The 19,494-nt window shown below is 42.9% G+C and overlaps 1 protein-coding gene across 1 annotated transcript in view; it reads left to right on the top strand.

Annotated features, from left to right (window-relative positions):
• Window positions 1-531: 531 nt before the first annotated feature.
• LOC100647481 (acetylcholinesterase) overlaps window positions 532-19,494 on the top strand; it is a 161,184-nt gene continuing 142,221 nt past the window's right edge. The window contains exon 1 of the mRNA XM_048413501.1: window positions 532-2,208. Coding sequence (XP_048269458.1) covers window positions 1,089-2,208 — 1,120 coding nt within the window. The 5' untranslated portion in view covers window positions 532-1,088. The remainder of the gene's footprint in view (window positions 2,209-19,494) is intronic.

Here is a 19,494-nt window from a genome sequence, read left to right on the forward strand (position 1 = left end):
CGGACCACGTCGAGTCGACCCGATCGAAGGGATGCGATTTCTTCGGATTGCTGGCTGATTATGGGACGGAAGAACGAGATTGAAACTACGAGGGCGTGTAGATAGACAAACGAACAAGGACAGCGTTCAAGGATCGACCTGCCTATGCATGCACCTAGCGATGGGTATAACGCTGAAGCAAGTCGCCACGGGCCATCGTGCACAATCTTTTTCGATCTCCGCGAAAATCATAAAATCATCGAAGTTTTTTAAGACCTTGGAGCAACGCTAGAGATAGCGTAGGAAAAGATTCGACCGAGAAGTTGTCGAAGTTCGTTAGAAGACATAGGCGCGTCGAAGGGGACTGAGATGTTTGAAGGATGAAATTGCCGGAGAAGTTACCGGGAAGAGAATCGAATGGCCATCGCTATGTACGGGAGCGAGGCGTGCGCCAACACTCCACCACCACCACCACATCCACCAGTGCCACCACCACGATCGCGTCCGCCACCACTACCAGCCAACGGCGCACCTCGACTCTGTGCCACCTCTACTGCCTCCATCAGTCGACCCCGTGCAACGCGGCTCGCCGGCCGCCGCGCGAAAATTTACCCTCTGCCCGCCTCGATCTGCGCGCGATCCCTTTGTTTGTCTTTCCGCGACGCAGTCGTGTGTCCTTGGCGACTCGCGCCATCACGGCCAGCCACACAACAGGGTTCCTGCTTCAGCAGAGTGTGATCGACGACGGTAGTAGCCGCGTACAGCGTGTTTCGTTGCCACTTGTAGGAGGAGCGCGACCAGAAGAAGAGACATTTAGACCGGGACTGGAAAAAAGGTGAAAAAAAGAGATAGAAAAAAAAGAAAAAGGTGATATCGAACGCGCGTGCGTGTGCAAGTTGATCGGTGCGTATGCTTGGAAAGGTCACGGTGAATTAGACAGGCACAGAGGTAGCGCGAGACACGGGGAGACGGCGTGGTTAGAGAGTGGAGGCGAACGGAGAGGATTCCGCGCAAAAGCCGGCTCCACGGCCGGTCCCCCACTCGCTAACTTGTTGAGTCTCTCTCGGCAGGTGTGCTCCACGAAACTCTCTGCAGCGGAGCCAACCACGATGACGAACCTTGTGTTCCTGCTTCTTCTCCTCTGTTCAAGTTCCATCAGGGCGAACGTGTCCTCGCAGAGGAACAACGTGCACAACGATCTCAAGGTGGTGGAGACCACCAGCGGCCTGGTTCGCGGATTCTCCCGTACGATACTGGACAAGGAGGTTCACATATTCTATGGAATTCCCTTTGCCAAGCCTCCGATAGGGCCGCTCCGATTCAGAAAGCCGCTGCCCATAGAACCCTGGCACGGAATCCTGAATGCCACTGTGCTGCCCAACAGCTGCTACCAGGAGAGGTACGAGTACTTCCCTGGCTTTCCAGGGGAGGAAATGTGGAACCCCAACACCAACATCTCCGAAGATTGTTTGTACTTGAACATCTGGGTGCCGCAGAAGTTTCGACTGAGACACAAGGGCTCGGAGCCTCCGAATAACGGGGACAAGAACGGCCTGCCACTTCTGGTCTGGATCTATGGAGGTGGTTTCATGAGCGGCACCGCTACCCTGGACGTCTACGACGCGGACATCATGGCAGTCACCAGCAACGCCATCATCGCCTCCATGCAGTACAGAGTTGGCGCTTTTGGGTTTCTCTATTTGAACAAACATTTCACCAACAGTGAAGAGGCTCCTGGCAATATGGGTCTCTGGGATCAGGCTCTGGCTCTCAGATGGCTCAGGGACAACGCGGCGGCCTTCGGAGGCGATCCTGACCTCATCACCATCTTTGGCGAGTCCGCCGGAGGAAGCTCCGTGTCTCTGCACCTGATCTCTCCGGTGACTCGCGGTCTCGTCCGCCGAGGAATCCTTCAGAGTGGCACTTTGAACGCTCCATGGAGCTACATGACCGGGGAGAAAGCGAACGAAGTGGCTAGAATACTGGTCGACGACTGTGGCTGCAACTCCACCATGCTTCAGGAGAATCCTGCTAGGGTGATGGCCTGCATGAGATCCGTGGACGCCAAGACCATCTCTGTCCAGCAGTGGAACAGCTACTGGGGCATCCTAGGCTTCCCATCGGCGCCCACCATCGACGGGATCTTCCTACCTAAAGATCCTCTGGATCTTCTCAGGGAGGCTGATTTCAAGGACACGGAGATTCTCATCGGGAACAACAAGAACGAGGGTAAGTCGATCTTTGTCAGCTAACGTAACAGCGAAACCGGTTGTTTTGTGCGTCGCTGCAGAGGTGATCAGAGGACGATACACTGGGACAAGCTCGAATCGATAGAGTAACGCTGTTCGCAGAGATTTTTTTTCGTGTGGAAACGTCAGTCGGACAGGTTTGAAACGTTCGTTACGTAAAATACCGTTGAGCCGGACTGACCAGCCGCGTCGGCTGGGAACAATGGTTCCGGTGTATTGTCGTTGGATAATGCGGATAGCTATTCGTTATTGGCTCGTGATCCACCTTTCTGTTTAATGAAAAGCTGCGTCGCGCGATGCAGCCTCGAGAAATTATTTCGCAATCTTTAAACGCGACCCACTCTACCTAATTAACCTTCCGCGATTTAAATGCCTCTGGGACCTCGGCTCGATAGGTTTCCTCGCGTGGCCGAGATTGACCGAGTCTTTTAGCCGCATTCAGAAATCTATGCAGCAAACTTTATGGTTGTTGGTGGTCGGTGTCGTCAGAAGACGAGCTTCGGCGACTTTCAATTTCTCTAAATCGCGTCCGACCAGCAAACGGAACCTGTTGACGGTGCGACTGCCTTGTCGTTACATGGTGATGATTTGATCGCGGCTCGGTTCAAGGTAAATCCGAGGAATCTGTACAGGCGAAAAGCATGAGCCGAGAGACTCGTCGATCGCTGGTCCGAGGAACAGTTCGTTAATGGCAGTTTTTCGCTGCAGCGAGTCGAGGTAATTAAGTAACTCTTCTGCTCGTTTTGTCTTTGTCGTGTCCCTGCTTTAAATCGAACGCTTCTTTTCTCGTCTTTTTCTCGTCCGCGAGAGAAGTTGAGCGCGGCAGCGCTCGATGATTGCTCGCCGGATCATAAATCACACCGTTATTCGCGACGATTTCAAGCTGCTCTCGGAATATTTGATCCTGCAGCCGTGAGGGACGGGAAACCTGTTAGCATAGCAAGTTTCAATTGGAAGAAGAAAAAGAGAAAAAAGAAGAAGAATCATACGGTCGCCTAAGATTGCGAGAAAAAAGCTTCTTCGACGTTAAATGATTTAATCGAGTTGATCGAGCGCTCCGTTTCCACGGGGATGAAAGGGGCAAAGTCTGATAAATTGTATCCTGTCCTTGAAGTCTTAGCCGTAAAATGATGAATCAGACTTATCTAGCTCGCTCTTCGGCGCTTCTTTAAAACGATTCGTTAGTTCGATTCTCCGGATTTCGGTCTTTGTAACGTTCACGAGTCTGGCGATCGTGCTCCACGTCGATTGCTACGTAGGTGCTGAGTTCTTGCCGCACACAGTGAGAAAAAGTGTGGAGAAGTCGAGTTTGCGGTAATTGGAAACGCGTAGCTTGCAGCTATAATTAGCTGGATCGCATAAAATATCGTGGGAATCGTTCCCTTCCCCGAAATCAGTGTAACCTGTTTTCTCCTTTCAAAAGTAAAACTCGAAAGCAGAATTGAAATTCAAACAAATTTACCACGAAGATCGATAAATATTTACGAGAAATATTAGCGAAAAAGTGGCGACTTTTATTATATTATTTAGACAAATGGATTTTTTAAAAATCTGGTGCTATTCCTCGTTCAAAAATAACGAGATTCGTCCATCTACGATATTGCGCTATCTTTAACAGTTTGCAAGATATTTCAGAAAATATTATGCGTGCTCGACCTCAACTTTAAGACTCGTTGTCACCTCCACCAAAATGTAAATGATCGCTGATGAAAAAGATAAGAGTCGGATATATCTGCGAAGTTTCATTAAAATCCTGTGTCACGCTCGAGTCGAGACGTTGCTCGTAAGCAGAGTTCTACCTTTGGCAAACCTGGCCTATAATTTTCGATAAAATGAAATTAAGCGATCTCATTGGCCACGCTAAAATACCACCGCATTAAAACACCTGTTTTTCCCCAAAGTAGTCTTTTGCACGTTTTGTCAGCCGCTGCTTCGATGTACGGCGCCTCTTGGTTTCACGAGCCTGTTGCTGTGATCGTTGTTCGTTAACGATAATAATAACTGTTGAGGTTATTAGATGTATAAACAGAAAAACGCGGAGATAAATTTTAAAATTTTAGAAAATATATTTTAATACAGAAGTGTAAGTATAAGTAGGAATATAATCCGAGCTGGTCCAGATCCGCACGCTAGCAGTGTTACCCCGAAGCCATCGTCGCCTGTCTATGGTTTGCCTTCGTCCCAGTCTATTGTCTGTAAAAAGACCAATTTCAACAATATTCAATTTCAACGATAACAACAAATATCTTTAACATGGAAGATAACGATAGTCGATAAACACTTGTGCCGAGCTATGGAACCGACTAGCACGGTGCAATTTTATTCAGCGTGGTCGATAAATGATTTTGTGGTATAGCACCAAGCCAATGAGACAGTCCGTACATGCGATAGAAAAGACCTGGATAAGCTGATGGAAGCGATAGTCTTGGCGATAGATTATCGGCGAAATAGAGCCGAATTCATTTCACGTAGTGGAGAATCGGTGTGACGCATCACGATATACGCGTACCTGCATCAGCAATTTCACCCATTCAGAGTCTCGCTCGATATGATATCTTGCGCCTGACACCTGTGCAAATTCACGTTGCAACTGACAATTGAGTGTCGCTCTAATGCCGAACCGCTTAACGGTATCTTGGTGAACGGATTGAACGTGGTAATTTCACGACTGTGCCCTTCGGGCGCGCACATTTATCTCCGCCAGGAATATGTAGATATCCTAATTCAAATAACAATTCACCTGACACTTTGAACAGCTAACGCCACCGCCTAACAGAACGTAGCGTCTTAAATCTACAATCATCTGACTCAGGCCAAACACGCTAACTCTTAGACGTGACATCAGATTGTAGCTGTAGCTTAGACTCAAGGACTCAGCTCGGACCAGGTAAATAGGGCCCAGCTTTCCCATCCAATTTAATGTCATACTTTGACCTAACACGCTAACTCTATCCTAACATGCCAGCCCGAATCTTAATTCGCTAGTTTCAATTTAACACGTAAGGTTCTGCCTTAAGGTAATTTAACATGTAGAAGTTGTAAAGACTCGGCTTCTACCGTAGCGTAAATTCCAATCGAGCCTCGATATTCTGATTTCGATCTAACGCAGATCGACTTGATTATAGGCGTTGTAAGCAAGTCTTAATCTTGTAGCTCAGACCTGACAACCTAACTTGATCCTAACGTCGCGGCTCGAATCTCAGTCAGCCTAACCCTTAGCCTAATTCTAGCTTACGTCAAGTTGAACTGGGCTACTAATCAAGACCCGGCCGTACAGGCAAATTAGCGTGAGCGTTCATTGTGCCTGTAACGTAACCAAAGTGCGGCATATTTTCAAAATTCAATTTCCACGATCTAAATAATATTTCAACAGGCGAATGTGGCAAGTGTTAGTCAGCGGCGATTAAATTAGACCGTGGATTTTTATTGGTCCGTGGGAAATATAAAATTCGACTTCTTTATTTTACTTGGGAAATACGCAAGAAAAATTATTTTATTAATTTCGTTAAAATTAAAATATTGCAGAAGATATATATAACCGTGTTTGTCTGTCCGCACAGATTATCGTTTTCTATTTTGTATTTTTCTTTTTACATTAGCTGACTTGTCGTGTCGATGGATATAGAAATAAATAAATAAATTTGCCAGTCTGTTCACCTGTCAGTAATCCGGAGATCAACGACTGGACATTGAAGAATTTGACGTGCAACCTGTTTCAGTGCTGTTTTGAAAATTGTACGAATAAAAAAAAAATATTCCTCCGTCAGAACATTCCATGCCTGAGAAAAGTACACTCGATGAACCAAAGAAGAACAAGATCTCATCGACTTTGCACAATCTACAGGGTGTATCACTTTAACCTTGGTCGAAGAAACGAGTCTGGGGTCCGTTGGCCGATGGAACTGGCGCGCCAGCGAATACAAACAACAGGACAGAGCCGAGGGTTGAACTTCGGGTGAACAGAAAATTGAAAATGGGATTTGTTTAATTAATCTTCCGCCATCCGGGAAATTAAGGGGTCAGCGGGGTGTTTCACGGTGCGACGAAGTTACGATGGAACATGGCGTGTTTTCATGGCGGGTGCAATTCTGTTTGGCGGCGCGCAACTTGCGCCAACTTTGCAAAATCTAGCGAGCCGGATTCAAATTCTTCGCGCACCCTATCCTTCCGTCCTCGTTTCCTGCTTCTTAACTAACTTTCCCGCGACATCGTCTGAATTTTAATGGGACACGGAATACCGTGTATCCGTTGAAACATTTCCCTTTTCCTCTCTTTTTCTCTCGTCCGATCTCTTACGAGAGAATTTTTTCCCCAGCGTATCTTCCCTGCGATACATTCGAACGGGATGAATGGACGTTGGAATTTTCCCTTTTTCTTTGCGCCAGCGAATGATTTGTTGGAATTACCGGAACGAACGGCAAGGTAGACGGATAATTCGGCGCGACAGGGGGCCAGGGATTTATTCGAAATCGCCGCGTTGGAAATTCGGCAAGGGTGAGAAGCGAAAGTGACTCACCCTTGACCCGGCGCGTCCGCGAGCGCCGTAGTTTCCAGCGTTTCGCAATCTACATAAATAAAAAACGGGGGGAAAATGGAGAGAGGGGAGACAGAGTAGTCGTTTTTTCGGTTCTCTTCTCGTTCCGGAAAAAACTGGCAGTTCCTGTCGTTGCCACCTCTATTTACATTTTATTCCGTATGCGGAGCGACCATAGAGTTCGCTGTTTAAAAAATCTCCCTGTTTTTTTTTTTTATTTTTCATTTCTCTACTTTTTTTTTGTTTTGGTTGCGTGGTCCCTCCAAAAAAAAAAAATAAAAGCGAAACGAAAAATAAAACGATAGATGCGAACGTTTCGACGAATTGGATCGACTGGTTTCTAGGAAGCCGAGGGCGGGGAATAACGATGGGATTCTTGATGGAAGTTCCTTGGAAATGAAACGACGTGTTGCGTTAACGAGATCAAACGACGCTCCGTTCCGCAGTCGATAATTACATCAACGAGCTGTAGGATTATAATACGAGCGTAAATTCGTATACCGCTGCTATTAACCGAATAATGCATCGCCCTTTGCCTGGCATTAACCGAAACGAAATTATGAGGAAAGTGCCATACGAAGTAATTAGAGGCGACTGGCCGATCATTATGTCCCGTGTCACTGTTTCTATCCTCATTAGCTAGCCATCCAACGATATATCTATTCACGCCCCAAAACATCCGAGCGGTGGCTCGATTTTATTAACAAAATTGTCGTCCATGCATCTCCGTATGGATGTGCAGAAATCTACCAGCGATTGTGAAGATAAAAGACAATGACGTGTACTTTGAAAATTAGACGAGTTCCATTTCGTTAATCGAATAGTAGTTTATGGGACACCGTATACACGTCCAGAAATTCACAAGCGATTGATTGTAAAGATAAGAGACAGTGTCATGGATTGTACACGTTACGTATTCTGAAAATTAGTCGTTCATTTTATTAATCGAATTGTAATTTATGGGACACCGTATACACGTGTAGAAACTTACAAGCGTTTGATTGTAAAGATAAGAGACAGTGTCGTGGATCGTATACGTTACGTTACTTGGAAATTATATTACGTTATAACAGAATGATAAAATTATAAAAAGTATAGGACAATAGTTTTTCCTTTGTATCTTCTTATGGGTTTTCTAATATCGATGTTATATAGTGTCTACAAGGGAGTATCAATGAAAAATGAAAAGGATCAGTCGTATTTAAAGATGTAAATTTCCTAAATGTAGGTGAACCTTTAGAAAATATCAAAGGTTACATAATTTTGTTGCAGCCAGAAACGTAACGTTTCGCTAAGACGTTGTCGACTTCAAAAGAAACTAATGAATTCGTATTTTTATTTGAAACGATAATACTCACGAATTTATTAACTGGTTAAAAGGACGAAAGGTATTTCCACTCGCGGTCTTCGTTAAACGCAGTTAAATCGCGCGAGAGCGAGGAATTTCGTTGACGTCGGAGAGAAGGTTGACTCGTACTACTGCAGCGTCCGCGCTGTATCAGACTTGTGCTGTCGCCTTTATCGTTGAGTCTTCAGTGACACAGCAGCGAATGTACCGCGCAGGATGCCCCGGCCATTCGACGATTAAGTCGCCTGCGATGATTTCATGAATATTCACCATGAAAATTCCGATTTTCTCGTTCGACGTTTCGCAAACCGTATTCTCAAGGTCCACCGTGAAATTCCTTTCCTTCTCGCTTTCCTTTCTATCTCTTTGACTGTAGCACGGAATGGCGATTGGAATAAAAGATTCAGACGATAAATCGGCCAAATGTCTCGAAACACATCTGGAAAATACATGCTGCGAAGGAAACGCTTGCAAAAATCGTGATTGGGTGAGGTTTTCGAGTGACGTTTCTATCGGGCCGTGAATTAAAATTCAAACAAGCGAATCTCGATCCGATATCGAAACGTCAAAGCTCCGGTGGTGCACGTTTGTTTAAACGTTATTCACCGTGGCAGAGCCGTGGCGATCAAATTTTTATCGCTTCCCAATGATTGATAGATATCTCGCGGTTCATTGAAAAACTTCGCGTTTCATCGATACCAGTTAAACAATGACGATGTTTCATTTATTTCTTTTTCCACGTAATTTTTCGTTGCCTTTATCAATATTTCTAGTAGGTCGATCTTTTTTTTTTTATTGGAAAATCGTACCTCTTCGAACTTGTTCGTTTTATTCTCTCCCTTTCCCTCTTCTTCTCTCTGCCTTTCCTTTCCCCCCTTTTTTTATTGAATTTTATTTATCACGAGGGAAAACAGTAATTTACAAGTCGAGCTATAAATCCAGGGGATCTGGCGACTCGAAGCGCGATATTACAACCGAGCTGTATTAGTCCGAATGTGGTTAAACGGATTTCGAATAATGGGAACTATCCCGCCGAGAGACACGGCAATGGTGGGATTTATCGCGGTAAAAAATTTATCACCGTCCCGCGAAACTTGCCTTAATTTAAGGCGCCTCCTTAATCGCAGATTATTTAATCGCCGCGGCGCGAATTAATTGAACCGTATGTCTCGGCCGATTCCCGCAGGGGCCACGTTGCACGTTCGTTTTCCCGGGTTAATTTAGTGCCGCGTAATGAGTCAAAAAGCCAGACGTGGCGCGACGTAAAATTTGTCAGACCGACGCATTAACCACGATCTAACGAAAATTTAATTTCCTGCAAGTTCCTAGCGTTTAATTTCTCTGGCCGTAATTTAACGTTGATCAACGGGACTAAACAAATAAAAAATAAAACCGATCAAACTGACTCTGATACTTGAACGCCGATCTTAGCCAAAGCTAATTCGAACTTAACGCAAACCTAATCTAAACTTGGCTTAAACTTAACCCGAACGCGATTCAAATCTGTCTGAAACCTACCACGCAAGAATCCTTTGGTATTCGTTTTCTCGGCATAATTTACCAGCAACTTTAGGTAAATGTAACCCGAAGTTGACGCGAACTCGTCTCGGCCCAAACCCAAGAGAAAACGTATATTTCATATTCAATTTTCCGAGATAATTTATTACCTCGTTACGAGGTGGAAAAGTCAAATGTACGTGGAAACAAAATTCCTCGATCCGAAGCAGAATATAACGCGAACTAGCGTAAGTCTGACGCCTATTTAAAATTCGTATAAACGGTCTTAAATTAGCCTGTTTTTCTTTCTTTTTTCCCCTCGGTGCTATATTTTTCATCTACCTCTTTTCCAACCAACGAAATCAGGAAATCAATCGCGAGACTATTAGGGGACAATTTAGACCCGTAGAAATGTAAAGTTCACAGTCATTAAGCCAACGATTGGCACGCTATGACGTGGTGCCACGACAGGGCAAATTTTTATTAAGATCCGCGTCTCATTAACGTGGTAACAACGGGGGCGGTACGTCACGCGAACGCTCGTCAAATTAAAAGCTTGCTGTCGCCTGATGTCGGTATCAGGTCGTTCCCGGGACGAATCGAGAGGAATTCCGCGATCGTTGGATGTCGAAAGTCGTTGCCCATGTCAGAGCCTCGACGTTGTTATACGTTGGCTTGCAAAACTATTCTTCCACTTACCAGAGAACATTTTTATGCGCTTATTTTGCGCCCGATATAAAATATTTCGTTTGACGTTGTTGGTACCGCGACGAGATACGATTGCCGAGATCATGGAAAATTTTAATCTCAGTTGAAAATACGCGTGTAACGCGAAAGGTCGAATCAATAATTTCGATCTATTAACAACATCGGAACGCGTACAATACACGCAGCGTACGATACTCTTCTGTAACACAAGGTTCTTTTAGCTATTAGGATATTTCTTCAACCTTTTTCCGATCCAGGTGAACAAAAATTAACACGTGTTGTGTTATGATATTTACCAACTTCGCCTAATCTGAAATCCTCTAACAGTGAGGTGTAAAAAATTGCAGGTTCATTTGAAGAAAATTCAAGGTGATGAAAAAGCAAGAGTCGACAAAAAGTTTGCCATAATCGTGTTAAAGATCTCTTGAAACCATGATATACCTGATAAAAGCATTTTTTATCGGACTGCTGATAACGGAGTAATCTCCACTGATCAGGATTCGTGACTCACCCTGTATATGAAAGCTGCAAAATATTTGCTAGAAAATTAACACACGTTGTGTTATGATATTTACCAAATTCGCCTAATCTGAAATCGTCTAACAGTGAGGTGTAAAAAATTGCAGGTTTATTTGAAGAAAATTCAAGGTGATGAAAAAGCAAGAGTCGACAAAAAGTTTGCCATAATCGTGTTAAAGATCTCTTGAAACCATGATATACCCGATAAAAGCATTTTTTTATCGGACTGCTGATAACAGAGTAATCTCCACTGATCAGGATTCGTGACTCACCCTGTATATGAAAGCTGCAAGATATTTGCTAGAAAATTAATACACGGTACGAATAGTCATCTTGAGCGTGTAACAAGCACGAAGGACGCCCTCACTGAATACAGAGACTTTAATTAATATTATGAAGATCGTCTGTTTAAATGCCTTCGTGATCTCTGCAAGATATATACTTGCGTTTTAAGTATCCCATAACGTTTGTGTAGGTCTGCAGAAGTGTTGAAAATGTTACCGATGTAATCGTTATAGTCGCGTCATTAAGGTAGCTTCGAAATTTCAAAGTGATTCGTGTAACACACATAACACGTTCATGAAGAACGTCGACAAGTGTACGAGTACGTTTGCACAGCCACTGTAAACTAACGTCGTTAGAACGGTGGAAATGATACAGTCGTTTTTGTCAGTCAACGCTGTAATTACGCTGGACAAATTGCCAGTTGGATATGCTGGCAATTACGTAAGAAAACGACGAAGAAATCATCCCGTTTCTTGAAATTTTACAAGACGCGATCAATCATCCGTTTGTAATTTTTTGCCAACGATAATCGACGTTTCTATTTTATTCCGCGTTAAAGACCGCTAATCTCAGCATGTTGCTTGTAATTTTCCTGCTATTTAACTTTGATCTAAAGGCTTAAGGCTCGACTGATTTTCTTTCTCCTATTTCTTTGCAGGGAAATTAACACGTTAAGGGGGCAGAAACACGTGCCTTATCGCGTATCGAACACTTTCCATTCGGTTGTTCCGCTTTAAGGCACAGACAGCCGAAAGGCACCGTGCCACGAAGCTAGCTACTTGAGATATGGTTCGTCAAAGGGTTAAGGTCACCTGGCAGGCTAGGCCTGTGTTAACCCTCGGTCGTTCCGGATCCTCCATTATGCAGTTTCTTTTATCCGACTTGCACTGGGCGACCTTTCCGGGCCAGGGGCTTCGATGAATCTTTCAGGCCTCAGGCCACCAATTTCCCTTGTTTAATTCAGTTGGTTCTTAAAACGCGTATTTATATTTCAATGGAGCGGCTGAATACAGTTTAATAAAATAACGTTAGCGTTGCTGCGGTCACAGTCATTCGTCATGCGGGTAAATTGACTTTTTAATTCACTCGGAGTTACTCGGATATTTGGTATTAATTTCGCCCGAATTATGAATCTTTATGTACGTAATAATGCGGAAAATAAATGAATGGCGGCGGAGCGCGTCGGGTGTTGGATTCCCACTGGAACCACCCAGGTTCGAATCCCATTTCCACTGTTTCATTTTTTCCGAATATTCTCTGTCTGAAAATGGTCTTTCCCACCTCCTAAAAAATTAATTTCCAAGTTTTCTCACGGGGGAAAATCGAAGGTGGGGGAAAAAAAGGGGGAAGTGGGATCCAATGGAGCGAGAAGACGTTCAGAAAGAAGGAAAGAAAAGAGACCCTTTTAGATCCAATTCGGGGTTAGGAAAACCGAGAAAAGTTCACTGGAATCCCCGGGCTTTATATCGGTTTTCACTGCGGTTTTAATTAATATCATTTCCACTAATTAGTCCTCGTGTGACGTCGCAGAATTCTCTCGTGCATATCCTGTAGCCAGTTTTCCGACTAATCATCGGGTTTCTAACGGGCCCATCGGATGATTAAACAGATCGGGAAAGAATCCTTGGAAAAAGTGCATTCCGCTAATTAATCCGGCCACTTATTAATTACTTGCCTGACCGAGTCTTTCAAAGGCATGTTCTATAATTCCATATCTTTGAGAAAGCTATTTCCTCTCGCGGTACTAGGCAATTACGTTGTACCTTAACCCATTAAAGGCCAATGTTTTACCTTAACGCAACGTTTCACTTGCGATTCTTTCCGACCAATATACACGACTGATCTCTTTAACGTTATTATATCACAAAACAATTCACTTGACATGTTTTTAGTCATTCGACGGGTTTAATTCTCCTCGATCGATACACACGACTGGCTTTTCAACGAAGGGTCTGCTTGACATTTTTCTAGTCGTTATTTATTCCACCATTTGCATAGAATTTTACGAAGTATTTTTACTACTTTGATAACCAATCGTTCTTAAGCCATGAAAATTCATACCGGCTCTTTGATTCGTGCTGCGGACTTTTACGAGCTATTTGTCGTCCCGATAAATTTCTAACAAATCGTAGTCTGCCAGCCAAACGATATATAAGTTGCTTCATTCGCGTTCGTCAATAACTCGGACGAAAACGTGAGTTGCACGGCTCTTAACGCGCTAATATCTCGGTGTACAGGTGAGGTATTTGGAAAATTGTCGCTGCGTTTCGTCGTCGTGTTTCTGATCGATGCTCCGCTTTGTTCCTTAACGTTCAACTTCTGTCCAGAGTAATGTGATTAACCAACGCGACGTAATTACACGGGAATAACAGTTTTCGCGGCAGTGAACGCTTATGAATGATGCAGGAAGGTAATTAGGCGGCTCGAAGGGAGTTTCCGTGGGAAGGTAGGCTTCATTAATTATTCCACTCTTAATACTTTCTACAGCCACCGCATACGCCGACTTTTTATGCGCCATAGAAAAATTTCTTCGCGTTCCGTTCTAACGTCTCGTGTCATCGACACCGGGAAATTGGGTCGAGTTTTCCGATTCGAAAATTTCCTTGGCTATACGAGTTCGAGCGCACAACTTTTTTCCCACCTATACTTTTCAGGCTACGTACTTTAAGAAAATGCAAAAATATCGTAGCTCTTTGCGGCGGCGGATAAAGAAGAGAGGATGTGGAATGAAATGCAGCGATTTTACGAGGTAGAAAATCTAACGAACAGCGGGTGTTTGAGCTTATGAGCGACGCATCGGATAATTGGAAACGCCATAAAGAAATCCGCGGGAAAGGCACTTCGTTAATTACCTTTTTCCCCCGTTTTCATCCTCTTTGAAACCGGCTACACCTGTTTTTCCCACCACCAGACCTCGTATCACTCGCAACGCCAATGTAATCTTCTCTCGCGTCGGTTTCTCGCTTCGATCCTTTAATCTGATATCGACAACCAGGCCAGCTGCCGCGATTTCTCCGCTCTCGTGTACACTGCCCGGATTAAAACGCCGACAAACTCGGGAAACACGCTTGGAGAACACCCTTGAAAAATCCACCAGTCTTTGTATTTTTATTAATCGCGCTGCTGTTCCATCGTCTTTGGAAAATTTCAGTTCTATTCATTTTCTTAACATAATACACTTCCAGAAATATGTAAACGTCGATGGCTCGCCGCACGTTTTACTATATTTATTTATTTATGGTTTTAAACAACACTTTAAAAAATTCAATGCTGTTTTCTAAATAAATAAATTAATACCCTTTCATTGCATTTATCTTTCTCAATGCTGTTACAAAATTGATCGGGAATTGTGAATCGATTATTTTCAAGAGCTCGAAATGACATATCCGTGGATAGTCCTCGGAAAATGTACAACTAAACGCAGTAAACAGAAATATTATTTTTGAGAAATTTACGAGGTAGATACAAATTTGATTTTTGTACAGTAGAAAGAAACAGCCGAGATACCGGACGACTGTGTTGCGTATGAAAACTGAAATTTTACGAAACGTGGACATACGGTGTTCGTGCGGTGAGCCATCGTCCGCAAGATTTTACGCTGCGCTGCAGAAACGAACAAAAGTCGACAAAATTCTCTGATCGTGAATTAATCTTTGACGTGAAGAAATACGAGAAAATGGCACAAAAACGCGCGTTCAAATAGCCGAAATGTTGAATACCGAAAGTATCTTTAGAATGTTAAAAAATAGTACAAAAATGTATGGCTTAGGGTACGGTACTCGTTGAAAATAAAAGGAACAGGAAGCTTGCGAATTCGAAGAAGCGGTATTCGGGACTCAAGATGCGATAACGCCGGCAAATTTGATCTGTCACGTAACGGTGTTCGCGTTTCCTCGAATCCTTGGCTTGTAACGCGATGATCGGGCGTTTAGAGCGAAAAAATCAGCGCGACACGACCGGCTGTAATTACGCTCCGATTTCCACCAAGTGTTCGTGCATTTGATTTTTGCCCGAGTACAGGGGACCTGGTCGTTGCGACACGGCACGCGATTCCAGAACATCACGAGTCTCCTGTAAAACGTTACGTGACAATTTACTAGCTCGCTTAAGTTTAATTGCGGATTTACGGCAGTTCTTTTTCCTGGGAACGAGCCGCCTGTGTTTCGCCAACTTTTACTCGAGTTTCGATAACGATATTCCTCGGTAATTAATTGATAATTGTTGACTTGGTAATAAAGAGTCATTAAAGGGTTTATCTTAAAAACGCGAGCGTTTCCTAGTCCTTTTCTTATTTTCTCTCTGTTTTTAGCAAGTTTCGCGTCCCATTCCGAAAAGCAACTTCGCGAGTTTGCACACGAGTCTCGACAACGATATTCCTGCGTGGTTAATTGATAATCGCTAACTTGATAATAACAAGATATTAACGAGATTTCCCAGAAAATTCGAATGTTTTTAAATTTCTTTCTTGTTCTCTTTTTATCAGATTTCATGTTCTGCTCTAAAAAACAACTTTTCAAGCTTTCGCTAGAGTTTCGATAACGATATTCCACCGTGATTAATTGATAATCGCTAAACTGATAATAACGAAATATTAACGAGACTTCCCAGAAAATTCGAATGTTTTTAAATTTCTTTCTTGTTCTCTTTTTATCAGATTTCATGTTCTGTTCTAAAAAACATCTTTGCAAGCTTTCGCTAGAGTTTCGATAACGATGTTCCTTCGTGATTAATTGATAATCGCTAACCTGATAATAACGGGTCATTAACGAGTTTTTCCTAAAAATTCGGACATTCTTAAACTTTTTTATTGTCCTCTTTTTATTAGTTCTCACGTCCCACTCTGAAAAACATCATTGTCAGCTTCCACTCGAGTTTCGATAACGATATTCCTACGTGGTTAATTGATAATCGCTAACTTGATACTAACGAGACATCAATGTATTTCTCTTAAAGACTTTAGAGTCTCTTATCCTTCTCACTTTGTTCTCTTTTTATTAGGTTTCATGTCCCATTCGGAAAAACATCTCTGCCAACTTCTACTTGAGTTTCGATAACGATATTCCTCCGTGATTAATTGATAATCGCTAACCTGATAATAACGAAATATTAACGAAACTTCCCAGAAAATTCAAACGTTCTCAGATTTCTTTTCTCGCTCTCTTTTTTAAGTTTCGCATTCCATTTTGGAAAATGTCATCGCGAGCTTCCACTCGAGTTTCGATAACGATATTCCTGCGTGGTTAATTGATGTTCGCTAACCTGATACTAACGAGACATCAATGAATTTTTCCCAAAAATTCGAACGTTCTCAGATTTCTTTTCTTGTTCTTTTTTTATCAGTTTTCACGTCTCACTCTGAAAAACATGATCGTGAGCACCACTCGAGTTTCGATAACAATATTCCTGGTTAATTGATAATCGCTAACCTGGTAATAACGCGTCATTAACAAATCTTTCTCAAAAGTTTGAACGTCTTTTAATTCCCCTTTGTGTTCTCTTTTTCGCGCTCCAGTCTGAAAAATATCTTCAACGATTATTACCGCGTTCGCTGCTCGCGAATGGAAACAGTTGGCTGCACTGGCGTTTTCCAGCAGCTACCGCCGTCGTAATATCACCGATAAACAGCCAGATAAGCGAATTACATGGCTGCTAGACTAGCCTGATTCTCGTTGAGTCTCGAAGAAACCGACGAGTCTCGAGCCACGAAAATGGTGATTTTGTTTGCAATTCGCATCTGAAATTCATGGAACACCTCTTCTCACTTATCGTCGTCTTATTGACTACCTCGTCATCTTAATATCTCGACATCTTAACTGTTCAGCTGGCATAAAATTCTCGGAGCTATTCGATCCTCCAATCTGTCTCTGGATTTCTTTTCAAATTCTATGAATAATTCCGATATCCCAAAAACTAATCGTTTCCAGTCGTTCGTTCGATCGATGGTGGCTTTATCGGTTTGTGATTATGGAAATTCGAGGCACGTGAATTTTGTTGGTCTCGTGGATAGAAATTTCGTTAGCTCGTAGTTGGACGCGACAGAGATGTCCTACGCGTCAGCTCACGTTTATTGAGCATCCTTAGAGGACTCGGTGAGAAAAAGAAAAAAAAAAAAAAGAGGAGATTTAGTCATTTCACATTTAAAAGACCATAATTCCCCTTTAGGGTCGATAATCAAATTAACGTCCTACGATTACGAAATTAACGATCAAGCTGTAGATTTTTATGCATCCATGGGAAGTTTGAAGTTGCAAAATTGTACCGGCAATTGCGTATAAGAGATATATGTAAAATATTCAAATTAGTGTAATTTATTATAACATTTAATACACGAAACGAATTTCTAGTTAGGTCGTTGGTAGTTTTTATAAAAATATATTAAAGTACGTAAAATCCTGCGATCTACTTGTAATATCAGAATCTACGTTTACAAAGATCTTCTCTCCCTGTCTTATGAATACACACACATCGATGGCTTACTCGACAAATATCTTAGGTCCACTTTAATGTGAAATTTATAGTTTTCTATGCGACAAATAGTTGCATATAACTCTTCAACTTGCACAACTTGTCAAAAATAATATTTCTCTTTATTGTATCTAGTTTGCCATGATCCCCACTTCTCTCACTTTACGCTCCTGAAAGGGATCAGCGCACGGTTTTCGCAAGCAGTTTTACAACAGCACCGATAAAGACAAGTACAACATAGAAAAGCGTATTGATAGTATTTTTTTAATCACGAACTACCGTGGAATTTGTCGAAACATTGTCGAGAACGTTAAAAGCGAACGTGGAATATCTGCGCAGCAAGCCATCGATGCGAGCTTCGTGCCATCAACTTGATCGATCATCCAGTAGAAGACCAGAGAAATCGTAAATTGATTTTTGTTTTTGGCGCTAATTGAAAAACGGCGCACGATTGGTAACTACGCGTCGTTAGAAATATCCACGTGACACGTACTTTTCTGGCTGTAACGTAAGCCTATAACAGGAGAGTGTCGGCCAATCATTGGCGGAATTCCAAACCGGCTCACGATCCGATGCATCATTCTTGTGGCGTTTTGCTGCATCAGGATACTAGCAGCACGTAACAGAACGCGTATGACGATAGCCGTGGCCTGGAACGTCAGGTGGCCAGGGATTACCTCGTTAGTATACATTGGCTCATATATCCGCAGACAGCTGCATGGTCCTGCCTCCGAATATGCAGCGTTCCTGCCATTTCCTACCCCGTCCGTCACCCTTCGATTATGGATTTGTTTTTCCGCCTACCGGTCGCCGGCTGCCTCTACGTTTCACGTTCTGCCATCGTTTCGCTTTCCGATGCCCGCTCGAAATTTCTCGTTTCTTGCGCCATTTCCACTTTTTACTAACCGCAAGCGGCGTAACTACTTTTTCTCCTATCAGAGTACAGAGTATGCAGGCCCGAGCTTTTTATTGAAAGTTCCATCGATCTTCGTAGTTGCCGAGTCGATTTGTTGCGAGTCGCTATACGTTGGAATTTCTTTTTTTTATTTTTTTATAGTTTCCTGTTTGAATTTCGATTTTCCAATCAGGAAGTCTGGTCGATTCGAGCGCGGTGAAAATTCATATATATTTTTTTAGAGGCTCCGCGTGCCGCTTGGTTTTTACGAGAGATTCCACATGCCGAAGTGAATCGGCGGTGGAATTTGATGAAAAAACTTTGCGCTCTAGGGAGTCGAGCTACGCTGCTAATCACCGATCCGACCAGACGTTTTCCAATCTTCGTTTTCTCTTGCAACACCCGTCTATTATCGACTTAACCGTCGTCTCATGCATACCAAACGAACATAACCTCACTTTCCAAGAAACCAATATGGCTACAGCAAGCATTGGCATGTATCCTTATTCTCTAACGAAGTATCTCTTTTTTCATCATAATTGTACCAAAACGATGCTAAATGATAACATGACACGCATAATATATCAGAGTTTGATCAATTAATACGTAAATGCTACAGTAAATACAATGGCGCGGCAATATTTTGTGCAGCCATTGTACACACTTTTTGAGCTAACGTACATAACCTCACTTTCCAAGAAACCAATATGGCTACAGCAAGCATTAGCTCGTATCCTTATTCTCTAACGAAGTGTCTCTTTTTTCATCACAATCGTACCAAAACGTTGCTAAATGATAACACGACGCTTATAATATATCAGAATTTGATCAATTAGTATGTAAATGCTACAGTAAATATAATGGCGTGGCAATATTTTGTGCAGCTATTGTACATACTTTTTGAGCTAACGTACATAACCTCACGTAGCATGCGAAACTTTTTCGTTCCTCAATTTTCATTCCTCTAGCTTCGATCCCAAAATTGTGATTTCTCGTTTTTGTTTTTGTTCTTAAA

This window comes from Bombus terrestris, chromosome 16 (genome assembly GCF_910591885.1).
Source record: "Bombus terrestris chromosome 16, iyBomTerr1.2, whole genome shotgun sequence".
NCBI classification, from domain to species: domain Eukaryota; kingdom Metazoa; phylum Arthropoda; class Insecta; order Hymenoptera; family Apidae; genus Bombus; species Bombus terrestris.